Genomic DNA, 17511 nt, shown 5'->3' with positions numbered 1-17511 from the left:
TCCAGTCCTTTTCTGCATCTTTACTTTTGTAATATTTTTTTAAAGGGATAGTTCACCCATAAATGAAAATTCTCTAATTTACTCACCCTCATGTCATCCCAGATGTGTATGACTTTCTTTCTTCTGCTGAACACAAACAAAGATTTTTAGAAGACTATTTCAGATCTGTAGGTCCATATAATGCAAGTGAATAATTGCCAGAACTTTGAAGCTCCAAAAAGCACTCAAAGGCAGCATAAAAGTAATCCATAAAACTCCAGTTGTTTAATCTATGTCTTCTTAAGATATATATATAACATTTTTGGTGAGAGCAGACCAAAATATAACTCCTTTTTCACTGTACATCTTTCCATTGCATTCTCTTTGTACAAACTTGATTACACTTCCAAGTGCTTGACGCATGTACAAAGCACTAGATGACGCTATAGCAAGTCTAATTGAGCTTGAAATCATGATCAACAAAGAGCCTACATTTTACATTTTGGTTTGTTCTTACCCAAAAATTATTGGATCGTGCCAGAAGGCATGGATTAAATGTTTTGGTGATCTATCCCTTTTAATGAAACAAAACAAAATGATTACACCAATAGTAAAGGAAACATTTGTTATTGCCTATGTGTATTACATATTATTTAAGTGATCTTAAACACTGTTTTAATGCTTGATGCATTCAAAAAAGCAAACTTTGTATTAAGCTGTTAAAGCTCTGAATGTGCTGTCTAGCACTAAAATAACAGTAAAATATCATAACAGAGGTTGCCAGTTGGACAGTGGCTTAAGGAACATTGTCTCCCTGTCTTATCAGATCACTTGTAGTGTCCAATCGGTAGAGCTCTCAGACAGATGAAGCTGTTGGGATGGTGGGCCAGCACTAATGGGTTCCCATCAAGCCGAACCTCCAGCATGTTGTATCTAATGTAATGTGTGTCATTTCCCTTGCAGAAAGTCTCATCTGTGAGTGTTGTTATATTGTTATTCTGAAAAAGATAAGCAAGAGTTGATAGAGCATTTATACATATATTCGCTGAATACCATATAAATATGTTTAATAAGTCTACAATGTAATCAGTGATGAACACACATGTAGATGAACCACACGCAGACTTTCAGGCAGGGTTGGGACAGCCTCCAGTTGATTATCTCCAAGGTAGAGGTATGCCAGCTTGCGGAGTTTCTATTCCCAAAGATGGAAATCCATTGTGAAAGACAAGACAAGAAACGACAGAACACTAACTTTGTTCAAACCATTTTTGATCTGATTGCTTTTTACCTTGAAAATGTTTGCTTTTACTCCCTTTGTTTTAAGTAGGTTGTGATTGGCATTGAGTGACATGAGTTTTGCAGGCAACATTGGCAGTTTGACCAGCTTGTTCTCAGCTAATGTTAGTTCCTCTAGCTGATTGAGTTTTGAAAAGGCTCCATCCTCTATTTCAGAGATCAGGTTACCAGACAGGTCAATTTTTCTCAGTGTGGCTGAAAAAACAGAATATGGAGACAAATTTACAGATTTGGATTTAACCACCACACTGCTTCTGAATTTGAAGCTCTATTAAATTTATTTATGTGCCGAAAGTCCCCTCTTTTTCCATGAATTGTTTGGAAAGTCTCCCATTTTGTATCTAAACACACTTTTTTTGTTAAGCTTGTCTCTGTTTTAGCCTTAAAGGAATTGTTCACCCAAATATAAAAATAAATATTACATTATTTACTCACCCTCATGCCATCCCAGATGTGTATGACTTTCTTTCCTCTACAGAACACAAACTAAGATTTTTAGAAGAATCTCTCAGCTCTGTAGTTGCTTTCAATGCAAGTGAATGGTGGCCAGTATTTTGAAGGTCCAAAAAGCACATAAAGACAGCAGCAAAGTAATCTATATGACTCTAGTGGTTTAATCCATGTCTTCTGAAGCGATAGGATGTGGGTGAGAAACAGATACATATTTAAATCCTTTTTTACTTTCACATTCTTCTTCTTTTTTTGGGGGGCAATTCTCATTCTTTGTGTATGTTGCCACCTACTGGGCAGGGAGGAGAGTTTCTAGTAAAAAAAAAAAAGTACTATTATTAACAAATATTTATCTGTTTCTCACCCACACCTATCATATCGCTTCTGGAGATATAGATTTAACCACTGGAGGCTTATGCTGCATTTATGTGGTTTTTGGTGCTTGAAATTTTTTGTTTTCTTGGATTGTGGGAACCTACAGAGCTGAAATATTCTTCTAAAATGAGGGTGACTAAATGATTAGAGAATTTTCATTTTTGCGTGAACAATCCCTTTAAGGATAGTTTCACTCGTGTTGGCTTTGATTACATTTATCCAGTTCCAAACATTACAAAATGTTGTGTATGGTGGCCACACCTAAAAGAGATTTTTCTAGTGTTCCTCACCAATATCACCAAAGTCTTTGCTGGTTATTTTTGTGATTTTGTTGAAGCGTGCATAGAGGAAAGCAGTTTCCTTTGGCAGAGGTGGAACTGCTGTCATGTCAGGGGAAACCTCCTCACAATACACTGATCCAGTAAGACACACACACATCAAGCAAGTAGGAAGTTCTGAAAAATAAATAAATAAAATCAACTCAAATGACTGCAAATACAAAAGAAAAAAGGCACTGTGTCTCTAAAATACATTTGAATGCAAAACTAAATAAGTAAATACCCTTATTATCTTCATTGTCTGCTCCCAGATTTTTGTCATCTGCATCAACTGGACTATCATAGTCTGGGATAGGAATGATCTTTTTCTATAGTATAACAGAAGAGATTCACACAGTACCATATCATTTTCATATTGTTTTTATCTCACAATCAACATGTAATTCAATTGTTGACAAGCTATTTTGCCTTTAGATAAGGACCTCATAAGAAAAAATACAGATAACTTGAACAGAGCTTGTGGTGCTTCTTTCCATTGGCCATAATCCCATTATGGATTTAACAGATTTTCCATTGGATAACATTCTTAGAATGAGATTTATGATATCTGGCAATCTTATTCTACGAAAATACATATTTCAATGTATTTCAATTTTCAATACATATTCCTTTTCTTTTTCATCAAAACCAAAAATGAATTAATATGAAAAGGAAACTCTATTATTATATCAAGCTAAATATAGCAACTAAATACAAAATATTAGCATTGTCACACTTAAATCGTAATAGTATACTGTACCTTTCCTATCTTGACTTCCATGAAAACTGAACTCTCTGAGTCTAATTCTTCATGATCTGTTATTTTTGATATTCCTCTGTTTCTAGGAACCAGTATATCATTTCTTGCCATTTCACAAAACATCCATGGTACAGTCATGAAAAAGAGTAAAATCCTCAAATCCAGCATCTTGTGAGGAGAAATGGTTCTTGCCATGATCACTGTAGTAAGTGCAGTACTTCTAGTGCCTCTGTGCAAACTGAGACCTTTAACGTGTTTCTCTAGTGACTCCCTGTGTACCATTAGAAACAATTCATGAAACTGGGCTTAACCCACTGTGTGCTGTCTAAAGTTTATTTATGGGACACTTGCCAACATACCCTCCGAATATAAACTATAACAAATTTCTATAATAAAGAATCCTCTTCATGTGCCAATATCATAACAAATAGTCGTTCAATGACTTCAAAATTCAAGTGCTTTGAAATGAAAGTTTGGAAGGAATAGTGTAGATATTGTATATTTTTCATGCTTTTCATGACTAAGCATTAGCTGACATTAAAAAGTACTGTATAGGCTAAGACTTGTTTCTCCCTAGTAATGATGAAGTTGAACATTTGAGTTGGATTTGGAGTTGGAAAAAATAAAAAAAATAAAAATACAGTGGAGAATGAACAGTGCTGGCCATGGAAATTAAGGATGAAGTTCAACAGGAAATTATTATTAGCTCAGGAATCTTGGACAGAGCATGCTTGAATATGGTGAAGTTTTAAAACTTGCAAACTCAAAAAAAAAAAAAAATCTATGAAGTTAAAGTTATTTGAGTTGCCTCTGCAGCAGTGAAAAATATGAAACTATCTCTATATGATGTCCAAAATCTTTTTTGTTAAAAATGCAGCAGAGATTGTTTGGTCGGTATCAGGGGATGGATTGAGAGAAGAGGAAGAAAAAATATGTTCTTCTGTTTCTGATTAAGCCTTAGAGAATTCCTGGACAAGGAAAATAATATAATCTTTAAACAGGCAATGCATGACAAAGCACTGTGAAATAGATAATACAAAAAACACAAAAAAAAACTTTATTTCAAACTGCCAAACATCTTCACTCTCTTTACTGAACTCTATGGATTAGACAAGAAAGATCTGATGGATTTAACAGAGAACTTCATCTTAAAACTGAGTTCTACTTTTGAGCACTTTTGAAATACTACTTGTTATGACATCTCGAAATCTCATTTTCAGTGCCTAGTTAGAGGTATGTGATGACCTGGAAACAATTCAATAGATGATATCTGTTTCAAAACAATTCATTCTAAGTAATTTACTAAAGCACTTGAAATAATGTCTTCCCTATTAGGATTTGCAATAAGGGGGAAAAAATAACAAAAGAGACTTGACAGTCTCACAATCAAGGAAAAAGAAAGGGCTAGAAAGGCACAAATTATTAATGCAGGCAAACCGTTTTTGCTGCAACTTTTGGATAATTTCACAGTATGTTGCCTGCAGCTATACACATCTTCTGATATATTATGAACATCTAAACAGATGTGAGAGTAAATGAGAGGTGATTGAGCTTATATAGGGCAGAGTCTGTTGATCATGTTTTAATTGCAGTTTTCATCAAGTTTATTTCGAATTCAACATCCCAGGATTTTTCCCAAAATAAAGAAAATTATGTTTGGGATAATGTTTTGCAAGACTGGTCCAGGAAACCCCATACACTGCATTTAGGTTTGAAATACAACCCCAATTCTAAAAATGTTGGGAAAGTATGAGAAATGCTAATAAAAACAAAAAGGAGTGATTTTTTAATTATATTCACCCTTTGCTATATTGAAAGCACCACAACTTAAAATAATCTGATGTTTTACCTTGCGAATTCGTTTTTTTTTTTTTTTTTTAATGTACAGTAATTTCAAATCAGATGAATAAAAACATATTCTAAAAAAAGTTGGGACAGGGGCAATTTAAACAAACAACAATTTGACGAGTTGAAATAACAAGGTGATGTGAAATTGAGTGTAAAGGGATTAATGGAAAGGAGGAGGCGAGAACTGGCTTGACAGTATAAATTACATTTTTAATAAAGAACTTCAACGAAAAGACACAAGCACACAAAGATGTCAGACAGCTGCCGGTAAACGCTCTATCTCTGTCGCACCACCGTCTGCAGTCGGCCTTTATCCCTCTCGGAGGCTTGATTAGCCTGATAAGGGCCGGGTGTGTAGAATCATGACCCAGCTCCGCCCTCCGCCCTGTCACATAAAGAGCCTCCAAAAACAGCCTATTCCTTAAAAAGCAAGGATCATTCAAGACTATTTGCCTACAGATGCTTCAGCAAATAATCCAGCACTTTGAGAACAATGTTCCCCAAAGACAAATTGGAAGGATTTTGGGCATTTCACCCTCTACAGTGCACAATATAGTTCAAAGATTCAAGGAATCTGGTCAAATCTCGGTGCGTAAAGGGCAAGAAAAAAACACTTCTGAATGCATGTGATCTCTGATCTATTTAAGATAGACATCACTATCTTAATAAACATAATTCATCTGTAATAGATATCATGAACATGAGCTTGGGATAACTTTAGTAAACCTTTCTTAGTCAACACCATTCAGCGCTTCATCCACAGATGCAAGTTAAGACTTCACAATGTAAAGCAGAAGCCCTTAATCAACCCTGTCCAGAAGTATTGCTGACTTCTCTGGACTTGGCCTCGTCTTAGATGGAAAGTAGATTAGTGGAACTGTTTTTTGGTCTGAACAGTCCACATTTGAAAAAGTTTTTGAGAAAAACAGCTGTCATGTTCTCCAGGCCAAAGAGGAAAATGACCATCCAAGCTGTTATTAGCGTCAGGTCCAAAATCCAGTGTCTGTATGGGCCAGGGGTGTGCCAGTGCCCATGGGTAACTCACACATCTTTGAGAACACCATGAATGCAGACAGATATGTAAACAATTTGGAGCAACATATACTGTCATCCAGCACCGTCTTTTCCAGGGACATCCCTGCATTTTCCATCAGGACAGCATCAAACCACAAACTGCCCAGATTACAAGTGCATGGCTGTGTAAGCAGCAGAGAGTGTTGTTGCTAGTTTGGCCCCATCTCCAATTACGAATGTGTGGTGCATTATGAAGCAACAAAGACCTCATACAATTGTGCAGCTAAAGACCTACATAATAGATAAATGGGGGAAAATTCCACTTTCTAAATTTAACAAACTTGTGTCTTCAGTGTCCAAATGCTTAATCAGTGTTATTAGAAGAAATAGTGATGTTTCACAGTGGTAAACATTCAACTGTCCAAACTTTTTTGGAGTGTGTTGCAATCATCGGATTTGAAATTTCTGTAAATTCAAAAACAAACAATTTCACAGGGTAAAACATCAGATAATGTGTAGTTGTAGAGCTTTCAATATAGCAAAGCATGAATATAATTTACAAATCACAAATGTTTGTTTTTATTAGCATTTTTCATATTGTCCCAGCTTTTTTGGAATTGGGGTTGTATTTGTTAAGGCATTAAGTATCTTGAATTAACAATTCAAATTATATATATATATATATATTTACAGCATGTATTAATCTTGGTAACAGAATAAACAGTAATACAGCATTTTTATATTTGACTGTTGAAAAGTTATGCAAACACATTAAATGAGGTGGCTGTGAAAAAGGATTTGAGGCTGTATCTTGACAACTCTGTGTTCTATTGAAACGAAACTTGGTATGCCTCATGAGGACCGTGGCCTGATGGCACATGCAAAGTTTGGTGACAGCGCCACCTATGAGTCAAGAAATGTCAAAATTGGTTATTTGTGCCTGTAACTTTTGAACTGTTAGTCCTAAAATCATGGGATTGGTGTTTGTGGATTCCTTAGGTCATGTGGATTTTAACATTATAATGTTTCCAAAAGCAGCCATATAACCTCTCTGCCATTTCGAATTTTATGAAAAAGTAATGTATATTTTAAACGCTTTATCCGATTTAAATGAAAATTGGAAGGGTGATGTCTTTGACATCATGTCCTGAAGGTACCTAAGCAGTTTGGAGACAGTACCACATAGTGGTCAAAATTCTTAGTAAATTAAAACAAATCTTTTAAAGTATATTTGCTTCCTTATTCTAAGTCTTCTGAAATTGGCAGAGATAAATTACAATGTATTTGTTATATATTTTGTATTGTTTAAAACCTGCTGCTCTCAGCTTGGAATGTCTATTTGGCCATTTTTGAGCTGTGTCAACTAAATAGCCCAGTATTTAAAGCATTGACTGTACTTTATTGCATAATAAACTGTAACAATACACAGAATTGTGTGCATAATTTTGGGAGTTAATAGAGTTTTAGCTTTTTTTTTGTCATGATAAGTCATGATTATGGTGATTAGTGTTCTCTTTGGTTAGGCACTTAAAACTTTTTCTTATGAGTAAGTTATTTTCTAAATGGATCAAAAAAGTTTGAACTAAACATGTTCAGTTATACAGTGATTGGAAAGAAGATAATAGCAGAAAGGAGGATATTCACATTGTGAGACGTATTTAAAAAGGTGTGATTCTTTGATCACAATACATGTGATTTAATTATAAAAATCAATGTTACAGTGATCATGACAATATATGCAGTTCATATAGAAGAGAAGTTACTGCAATTGTTATTTGACAAGTTGAGTAGATACTGCTACTGAAGGATGCAACAACCTCTTGTAAGAAAAACACTTTTGCATAGTAATTCACACAGACTCATCCCTCTTAGGGGAGAACGGAAAAGCCAAGAGAAATGTTTTCATCTGTGCTTATGTGCTGCATGGACTACTTTCTAGGTCAGTGTTTCCCAACCTTTTTTCTGCCACAGAACACTTTTTATGACTAAAAAATTCAACGGCACACTATTATCCCACACAAGCCATGTCATTTAAAATTGTGGTTTGTCATGAAATTAGAAGGCACCTGAAACTGAATACCATAGACTGGTGTTTATTTAACTTAAGAATATAGTTTGGAGCTATGTAGATTGTTTTCCAATGTAATGCAAGTAATTTCAATTACTATATGTATTATTGGCATTGGGTGACTCAGTTGACAAGGTTACATGAATCGATTGGAGTCAAGGTTATTTTCCTAAACTGAAACTGAAACTGTAAGGGGGTCCACTTATTGGTCCAATGGCGGCTTCCAACAGCATGGATGAAGATCTCCTGCGTGTTCTGTCTTATCGTACGTGTTCAGTTTAAGTTATTTAATTCCAATTACATAACTATATTATTCATTTTAAGATCCTCGTTTATTTTATCTGACTCCAATTATAAAAGTTTCTAAGGATATATTAATATTCTAATCTTAGTTATTATTATTAAATTTTATTTAACATTGAATCATCATATTTAACTCTATTTTATATTGTGCTCGTTCATTCGGATTCCTGTCGCTTAGAGAGTCTCGCGCCGGCCGTGAAACTATGCCAGTTTTGGTCATTAAAACAGTAATTGACTAAATACTAATTAGATGGCTGCTCCTGCTTGCCCTTTTATCTACAAGTATTTTGTTTAGTCCCCTTAGATAGTAAACACTTAATTAGAGTAACATTTCTACCCAGAGGTTATCATTTACAAAGATAGACCAACATACCCAAGTTAAAGTAGTTTTATATGATCATGCCATAGTTTCCTATGTACACTTAGTTAGAAAATATTACAATAATCAGAGGTTTAAACTTAACCCTATTTAGGCTTGGTTGACACTAAACGGAAATGTACACTCTAAGTACACTAGAAATAATGCCTATTAGTTAGTGGGAGCTCTAAAGTCTCAGTTGGTGTGCCCCATGCTCCACTCAACCGGCTTTAGTCCGCTGTTAACCTGGTCGAAGATTTGCGGAAACAAGGACTTAACATAATCTACTAAAGACAATAGTTTAAGAGTAAATCAAAATAAACTCAAAGGTAACAATTTATTGAACAGGTAACATAATCAATAAATAAATTCCAATTAGACAGTGATAAGTCAAATTTAGACATTTTATCAGAACATAAGAAATTCAAATTGCCATTACCCGATATAAACTACACACAGTAAACTGTGTGGTCATCTGACTACAGAGAACCATGAACAATGTGTCACATCTCCTTAAATACCCAAACCATGATCAAAGGGAATTTTGGGAGTGGTTAGGTTTGGAAGTCCTGGGGACATACTTCATTAACATACAAGCAGGGATGGGGACAGACCTCCAGAATTATAAAGCATTAGGCAAAGACCTTATAACTTTGTTGTCATTAAGTTTTACAAACCTGGGAATAAGAGCACTATACCAGACGCACTGAGACATTTTAAATGATACCAAACATGTTCCACTAGTTAGATTATTTGTATACATCACATATTATATTTTGTTGCATGTAGATAAGGAGGGGGGGCAGATGTTTGTGCCTAAATTGGCCTGAGGTTAGATAGAGGTCAGATGTGAGATTTGTGATTTATTGTCCTTGCTCAGTAGGATGTGTTGACTCAGGTGAAAATGTTCTTCTGTGTGAGAGTTTTTATGACTTGGTTCTCGCAGTGTTCTTTGACTTTTACGACCTCTTGATGTCAGCCTTACAAAACGAAAATTGATTAAAAAACATTTTCGTAAACTGAAATAAATATTTCAAAATAAATTAAAAACTAAAAGAAACTAACAGCAGATAATAAAAACTTTACTGAAATAAAATACAAATTCTCAAAAATAAATTGTTGTTTTCATAATCAACAAGCTGTGATCACATGGCAGAAAAACTGATGTGTGTGTGTTCATCTTCAGAGCCGCAGAGTCATACACTATCAGGCTGTTTAGGTGAATACCTGCAGATTGCGTTGTGGCATGTAATGCACATGAGGTTAACTGATATTATAAATATTTTCTGGTTCAACAGTGGCAAAGGCTGGTATACTGGGGTAACAGGTGCAATACTATGGCAAAGGCGCTAGCGTGGTAGCGCATGTAAACATTACAAATTACACATAATATAATGCAAAAATCTTACTTTCAATTATCATCGAGTTGTTATAACAGCTTCTTTTACTGATTTCATGTGGATTCCATTCATAGAATGAAGCAGAAACCATAATATTTATAGAATATGCAGCCTGAGTCCAGTTCCAATTACAGAATTGTTCCATAAACCTATACAAATACCAGCGATCGCTTGGAAAATATTGACAAACCAAAAATTTTCAAAATCTCTGTATATTCATGACATCTATCATCAGACTAAACATTAATTTTTCAGTTCACACAGTGTTCATACGTATAGATCCGAATGAGGAAGTCTGCTCATGTGGTCTCTGATATAATTCACTTTTTTCTTAATGTCCATATTTTGATCATTTCTGCGCTGCAGTGGCCTCTGGCTTCGTGGTTGAATGGGTAACATACTATATTTAACAGATACCATGGATTTCTAGATTATACAAGACATTACGTATGCAGTAAATATAAACATGTAAAAACAAAGTTTGGTACAGTGAGCCTCAACAGGTTAACAAGATTTCATGTTTAACATGAATTTGAGTTTTTTTGCATTATGTGTATTGTGAAAGTTGCCAAGCTTAAATTAAAATGTCTTGCTTTGGTCTACACTCTGGAAGTGTTTTGTTAATTCTCAAAACATCTAGGTTACGGATGTAAACTCCATTCCCTTATGGAGGGAATGAGAGGTTTTGTCGAAGAAGCGACACTAGGGGTCCAATTCAAATCCCACCATGCGCTGAGCCGTGTACTGCTGACACAAGAGCGGGCAGGTATATTTACATGCAAAGGCGACCAGTTGTGTCAGACTCCACATACCTTTCCCCAATGCCCCATAAAAAGTCGGCAGAACCATTTTGGTTACCCTAAGCAGGGGAACAAGGCAACGCTTGCAAATCTGGGAATGGGCCGAGCCTAGCCGAGCCTCTTTTCTCTCGATGTTTCTCGCATAGAGCCAAAGCGGCTGTGGCCCTTACATGCATTGTGGGAAGGGGGTCTTACCCAGTTTCCTATTCTTTCAGGGGGGAAAAGACCCTGCGGAAACCACACCTGCCCAGAGAGGGGGAGGTAAGTGGCAAATACATCACATGGCCATTCAGGTCACATGTGGAAACATGGCGCGGTGGTAGATCCAGCCTCAAAGAGAGGGGAGTTGCTACAGCACGGCAACCGGGGGGCAGCTGGAACTGCCCAAGCGAGACGCGGGTCCACTTGCAAGGGGACCGTACCACGGAAAATACACACAGGAGGAGTCCAAGCAGGAGTCCCGACCTGTGGAGCACCTATTCCAGTACAGGGTAGATTGAGTACCCGCAGTGGATTGGGTCAGCAAATTCCTCCGCCGAATTGCTGACCCACAGGGCTAGGGAAGAATCGTCCAGGGATCCGAATGTACAGAATCTCCTGGGAGAGAAAGCGCACAGTTTTACCTCGACCAAGGGAGAGGGCGCTAGATGCAAGCGATCCACCCGGCCAGTCCATCAGCGTGTTACCGAGTTCTACCAGCTCGGACCTGAGACAACACAGGATGAAACTGACTCAACTCTGAGACAGTAAAATCTTGCAAAGGTATTAGGTGTTGCCCAACCCACTGCTCTACATATGTCTGCCAGGGAGGAGCCCCTGGCCAGTGCCCACAAGGACGCAACACTCCTTGTTGAGTGTGCTCGGACCTGCAAGGGGGGGGCACGGCCTGGATGTGATAGGCCAATGAAATGGTGTCCACTACCCAGTGTGAAAGCCTCTGTTTGGAGACAGCGTTCCCTTTCTGCTGTCCACCAAAACAGACAAAGAGCTGCTCAGAACGTCTAAAGCTCTGCGTGTGGTACAAGTAGGTATGCAAAGCACGTACCAGACACAGCAACAAAGGGGTTAGGTCTGCCTCCTCCCGGGGGAGCACTTGCAGGTTCACTACCTGGTCTCTGAAGGGTGTGGTAGGAACCTTGGGCACGTAGCCCGGTCGCGGTCTTAGGATCAAATGCGTGTCTGCCGGACTGAACTCCAGGCAAGTGTCGCTAACAGAGAACGCTTGCAGGTTCCCGTCCCTCTTGATGGAGGTGAGCGCGATCGGCAGGGCAGTCTTTAGAAAGAGGGCCCTGAGTCCAACTGATTCTAGCGGCTCTAAGGGGGGTCTCTGAAGGCCCGTGAGGACCACTGAGAGATCGCAGGAGGGGAACAGGCTTGACCGGGAAGGATTTAACCTCTGGGCGCCTCTTAGGAACCTGATGATTAAGTCGTGCTTACCCATGCGTCATTGTGGGCCACGATAGCAGCCACATACACCTTCAAGGTAGAAGGGGACAGTCTCCCCTCCAACCTCTCCTGCAGGAATAGGAGCACTGACCTAACTGCGCACCTCTGTGGGTCTTCAGCCCGGGAAGAACACCAATTTGCGAACAAGCGCCACTTCAGGGTGTAAAGTTGCCTGGTAGAGGGGGCTCTGGCTTGTCTGATCGTGTCTACGACAGCAGGTGGTAGACAGCTAGATATTCCGCGTCCTGTCCAGGAGCCAAACGTGGAGGTTCCAGAGGTCTGGGTGCGGATTCCAGAGCGTGCCCCTTCCCTGAGAAAGAAGGTCTTTCCTCAGGAAAATTCGCCAGGGAGGGGCTGCCGCGAGGAGTACGAGGTCCGAGTGGGCCAGTAAGGAGACACTAGGGTGTAAACAGAGCAGCGGCATTCTCCTGATGTGCCGGAGCTGCACATGCATTTTATATATTTACTTAGAAAACACAGCCTTTTGTGATTCACAGAGCTATCGCACATCTTCCAGTGGCTTTGAATAAAATGCACGAGTCATATGAACTACTTTTATTGTGTTTTAATGGTTCTTTTATGTCATTTTTTTTAGCTTGACAGTAACTAATATGACTAACACACAGTATCAGATTTGTATCGAGCTTGTCGGACCGATACCCGATCCATTTAAAAACATCAGTATTGGAGCCGATACCAATACAGTTATCGGATTGGTGCATCCCTAATCAGAAGTTATATTCACTGGTGACTAAAAAAAGTTTCGAATAATGTACAGATTTTGCTCTTATGGAAAGAAATAGGTACTTTTATTCACCAAAGTGGCATTCACTGATCACAATGTATAGTCAGGACATTAATAACATGGAAAATTACTATTACAAGTTGAAATTTTTTTTTACAGAACTTCTTAAAGTACTTCAAAGATTTCTCGTAAAAAATTCCTCCACGTGCAGCAATGACAGCTTTGCAGATCTTTGGCATTCTAGCTGTCAATTTGTCCAGATACTCAGGTGACATTTCACCCCACACTTCCTGTTGTCTTGCCTAGCTGATCCCACAAAAGCTCAATGGGGATAAGATCTATAACACTCTTTTCCAATTATTTGTTGTCCAATGTTGAGCGGGTAGAATTCAATGAAGCCGTCATCTGAGGACATGTGAGGTGTCTATTTCTCAGATGTTTCTGATATTTCTCAAACTAGAGGCTCTTATGTACTTATCCTCTTGTTTAGTTGTACATCTGGCCTTCCACATCTCTTTCTGTCCTTGTTAGAGCCAGTTGTCCTTTGTCTTTGAAGACTGTAGTGTATACCTTTGTATGAAATCTTCAATTTTTTTGGCAGTTTCAAGCAGTTTATAGCTTACATTCCTGAAAACGATGATTGACTGATGAGTTTCTTTTTTGCACTACAACCGTGGTCAAAAGTATTGGCAGTGACATACATTTCGGAAAACAATGATAAGCATTTCATAAGTTTTAAAGGCTTTTATTGGTAAAAATATTCAATTCATGCAAAGAGTCAATATTTACAGTGTTGTTCTTGTCCTTGTTCTTCATAACCGCTGCAATTCACTCTGGCATTCTGGATATCAGCTTCTGGGCCAAATCCTGATTGATGGTGATCCATTCTTGCCATATTAGTGCTCGGAGTTGATCTCAATTTGTGGGCTTCTGCTTGTCCACTCGCCTTTTGAGGATTGACCACAGGTGCTCTATGGGATTAAGATCCGGGGAGTTGCCTGGTCACAAAATTTAAATGTAATGATCTCTGAGCCACTTCATTATCACTCTTGCCTTGTGACATGGTGCTCCGTCATGCTGGAAAAATTGCTCCAGGATCGGTGGGAGAAGTTGCTCTTGCAGGACGTTTTGATACCATTCTTTATTCATGGCAGTGTTTTTGGGTAGAATTGTGAGAGAGCCCACTCCCTTGGATGAAAAGCAACCCCACACATGGATGGTCTCGGGATGCTTCACTGTTGGCACGACACAAGACTCATGGTAGTGTTCGCCTTTTCTTTTCCGGACTATCTATTTTCCAGATGTCCCAAATGGAAGGGGGCTTCATCAGAGAAAAATAACTTTGTACCAGTCTTCTGCTGTCAAATCCTTGTACTTCCTGCAGAATCTCAGTTGACTGCAGTTGAACCTCTCTTCTTGAAGTTCTTAATAATCCGGTAAATGGTTCTTTCAGGTGCAATATTATAGAAGTAACTATTGCTAACAAGAACACCTCCTTATATAGCAATCAGTCTGCTCAGAATGATTTCACCTGACTAGTACTCGTTCACACTTTCCCAGGTGCTGCTGATATGATTAGTGAAATGATTTTAGCTGGGCATTTTATGCCAGGGCCAAATAACAGTGAAATTTGGGTTTTTGTGATAAAGTAAATTTTTTTCATGCATCTGATCACTCTGCACAATAATCTAGACACAATGTGAATCAACACTACAACAACTGAAGCAGAAAACTTTGCAAAACAACAAATGTATGTCACTGCCAATACTTTTGGCCAGGGATGCATACTTAGTGATCAGTTGAATGCCACTTTGGTGAATTAACGTACCTATTTCCTTCCAAAACAGCAAAATCTGTACATTATTCCAAACTTTTGGCTGCCAGTGTATATATTGGAAATTATTTATTATTAGAACAGTAAAAAAAAAAGTACCTCTTTATAAATGTTTAACCATCCCTAAGTAAAACAGTGATCAGATGACAAAATAAAGTAAGTGGCAAAATGTTGGTATATAGGTTTTTGTTAAAATCAATATTGGTATTGGCCAAAAATGTTCATATCGATTGCATCCCTAGTCAATACACATCTTTATGAACCCATACTTCATCATAAAACAGTAATTCAGTTTCAGATTAAAAATAATCTATAATTCATACATAAAATAATCATGATGCTTTTGGAATTCTTTCCTTGAAGAGTTGTCAAGCTTTCATGTAGAGTTGACAAGACTTTATGTGGCCTTGAATTTTAAAAATTACTCATATTGGGCTAATAGTCTATTAAATATCAGATAAAGTACTTCGTTACCAATTTTTGTATTCCAACTCTAATTGTCATCCTCAAGCACTACCATCAATATAACTATTATCCAGAGAGGGGGAAAAGTCAATTAATTTAAAGTTATTGGGTTTGACTGCAAAAATAGAATTCCAGCATGACCTTAAATTGTGTAAAATATTCAGAGTGAAGTGAACGCAACATTGTTGCGGCATTTTTGTTCTGTATTCAGTTATTCTTTTAATGTTTTAGACAAGTACAGAATACAGTATATATCAGAGTGTGGGTTTTGGTGTAAAACCTCTCAAACTTAGCACGTCCATTATGCTGAACCCTTTTGATCGATTTGATCGTCTGAGTATCTGTTCCTCCTTGTAGTGGCCTGATGTATCTGCTGAGGTGGCACATTTAGGCTGTGCTGGTGAGGACTCGTAGAGAACACATGTGGATCCATCCTCGCCAATTCGATAGGAAACTTCGTAAGGGTCCACCCACAAGGTCAGCTCTTTTGGAAGCAATGAGAAAAGCTGCTCTTGTGTAAGTCCAACGGCAGAGCCTGCATTGCCTATGAGTGGGTCCATTTTGTGGTTGATCCTTAAACATCTATAGCCAGAGCCTCTGCAGGGAGCTTGAGGAAACCAATGGTGGTGATAGTGCTCTAAAAGAGAGAAATATCAAGATGAAACTCAACTCATATAAGAGGTTGTTGAGCAAAGCATGAAAGTTTAAATTCATCTTCATTGGGTATTCATGGGAATTTGTTATTAATTCTTCACCTACAATTATCATTAACTTATTATTAAGGTATCCAATGAAGTCAAGTATTAGAGTGAAGTATATTACAACAAATACAATCAAATTATATTGGGTATCTTAGAGCTGTATATTTCATGAAATTAATCGGATAAACAATATCAATTAATTAGGCATGAATGCCTAATTTCTAAAGATGTTCTGGCCTTATCTCACCTAGCAGAGCACTGAACAGTGTCTCAGTGAAAAGATGCAACTCATCTTCAGTGAGAGAGCCTTTAGTTCTCAGTAAACTGCTGATAAAAGTGGCAGCGGTTGAGACCTCCGTTTTCATCTTGATCTGATCAGTGCTGAAACTAAAAACCAGTGGCTGGTGTGCAAAATACATAAAACTCCGCAAGCACAGTTATTTAATTTTCTAGCTCACCTGTAATAATTTCTCTCAATCAAAGTAAATATAAAAATTATAGTATAAAGTCTAGTATAATCAAAAGCCAGGGGACTAACCAGATAACCTACTGCAACTACAATATTATAGAGGGTGGCTACAAGTTTTCATTTGAAACCTCAACCTTAGTGTACATTAACCCTTTCCAGGACGGTTAAACATTGCCGCGCGACACAAAGCAGAACTTCCGAAACAATGACGTCATAGAGTAGAACTAAAGCACTTCTCGAGCGCCATCGCGTGTCAGATCAACAATCATGAACTTGCCGCATAGATTCTAAACTTAAATAGTAAAGTTATAAATCATATTATACATAATAAAACAACAATGATGAGTTCAATGTATTGCCATCTAAAAACAAATCTCTTCCTTTGCCACTTGACTCAATCCTACTAATGGCACTCACTGTTTTATTTCTTAAATTAATATTCTGGGTTCTATACAAGTTGAGAGCTCAAGCAACAGCTTTTGTGGCATAAAATTGATTACTGCAAAAATTTCATTTGACTTGTCCCTCCTTTTCTTTAAAAAGATTAAATAAAACATCAAGGGTAGGCCTATAGTGAGGCACTTGCGATGGAAGTTAATGAGGCCAATTCATAAACATTAAAATACTCACCGTTTCAAAAGTATAGCCACAAGACATAAACAATATATGTGTTAACATAATTTTAGTGTGATAAATCACTTACTAACATGTTCTGTGTAAAGTTATATACAATATTACAGCTTTGTTACCATGACGATGTAAAATCAACAAACCCTAAAACCCTAAAATGACTGTTAAAATTACAATTTAATCAACTTTACATCTCAAATAATAAATTAGTTTTAACAGAAGAATTAATGTAAGTGCTTTTATAAAATTA

At 37.6% G+C, this 17511-nt stretch overlaps 2 protein-coding genes across 2 annotated transcripts; both read right to left on the bottom strand.

Moving 5' to 3' along the window:
- Positions 1 to 806: 806 nt before the first annotated feature.
- On the bottom strand, positions 807 to 3431 carry ognb (osteoglycin, paralog b). Its single transcript, XM_052091888.1, has 6 exons — positions 3181 to 3431; positions 2665 to 2749; positions 2394 to 2558; positions 1271 to 1473; positions 1082 to 1174; positions 807 to 977 (listed from the first exon to the last, which is right to left on the bottom strand). Exons 1-6 carry the CDS (start codon positions 3373 to 3375, stop codon positions 807 to 809), a joined length of 912 nt encoding a protein of 303 aa, XP_051947848.1. The 5' UTR covers positions 3376 to 3431.
- Positions 3432 to 15715: 12284 nt separating this feature from the next.
- On the bottom strand, positions 15716 to 16527 carry LOC127618425 (protein BTG1-like). The gene is made up of 2 exons (XM_052090860.1): positions 16410 to 16527; positions 15716 to 16098 (listed from the first exon to the last, which is right to left on the bottom strand). Exons 1-2 carry the CDS (start codon positions 16525 to 16527, stop codon positions 15716 to 15718), a joined length of 501 nt encoding a protein of 166 aa, XP_051946820.1.
- Positions 16528 to 17511: the final 984 nt, after the last annotated feature.

This window comes from Xyrauchen texanus, chromosome 25, assembly GCF_025860055.1.
Source record: "Xyrauchen texanus isolate HMW12.3.18 chromosome 25, RBS_HiC_50CHRs, whole genome shotgun sequence".
Taxonomy (NCBI): domain Eukaryota; kingdom Metazoa; phylum Chordata; class Actinopteri; order Cypriniformes; family Catostomidae; genus Xyrauchen; species Xyrauchen texanus.
The sequence above is the reverse complement of the archived record's forward strand: the minus strand, read 5'-3'. Positions and strand labels throughout refer to the sequence as shown.

Excerpts from the sequence above, each read along its gene's own strand:
- ognb (XM_052091888.1), bottom strand. The coding sequence starts at position 3,375 with ATGGCAAGAACCATTTCTCCTCACAAGATGCTGGATTTGAGGATTTTA. Across the intron at positions 1,474-2,393 it reads CAAAGACTTTGGTGATATTG|CCACACTGAGAAAAATTGAC; the intron begins GTGAGGAACACT and ends CTGTTTTTTCAG. Across the intron at positions 978-1,081 it reads TGCGTGTGGTTCATCTACAT|AATAACAATATAACAACACT; the intron begins GTGTGTTCATCA and ends TATCTTTTTCAG.
- LOC127618425 (XM_052090860.1), bottom strand. The coding sequence starts at position 16,527 with ATGAAAACGGAGGTCTCAACCGCTGCCACTTTTATCAGCAGTTTACTG. Across the intron at positions 16,099-16,409 it reads ACTGTTCAGTGCTCTGCTAG|AGCACTATCACCACCATTGG; the intron begins GTGAGATAAGGC and ends TCTCTCTTTTAG.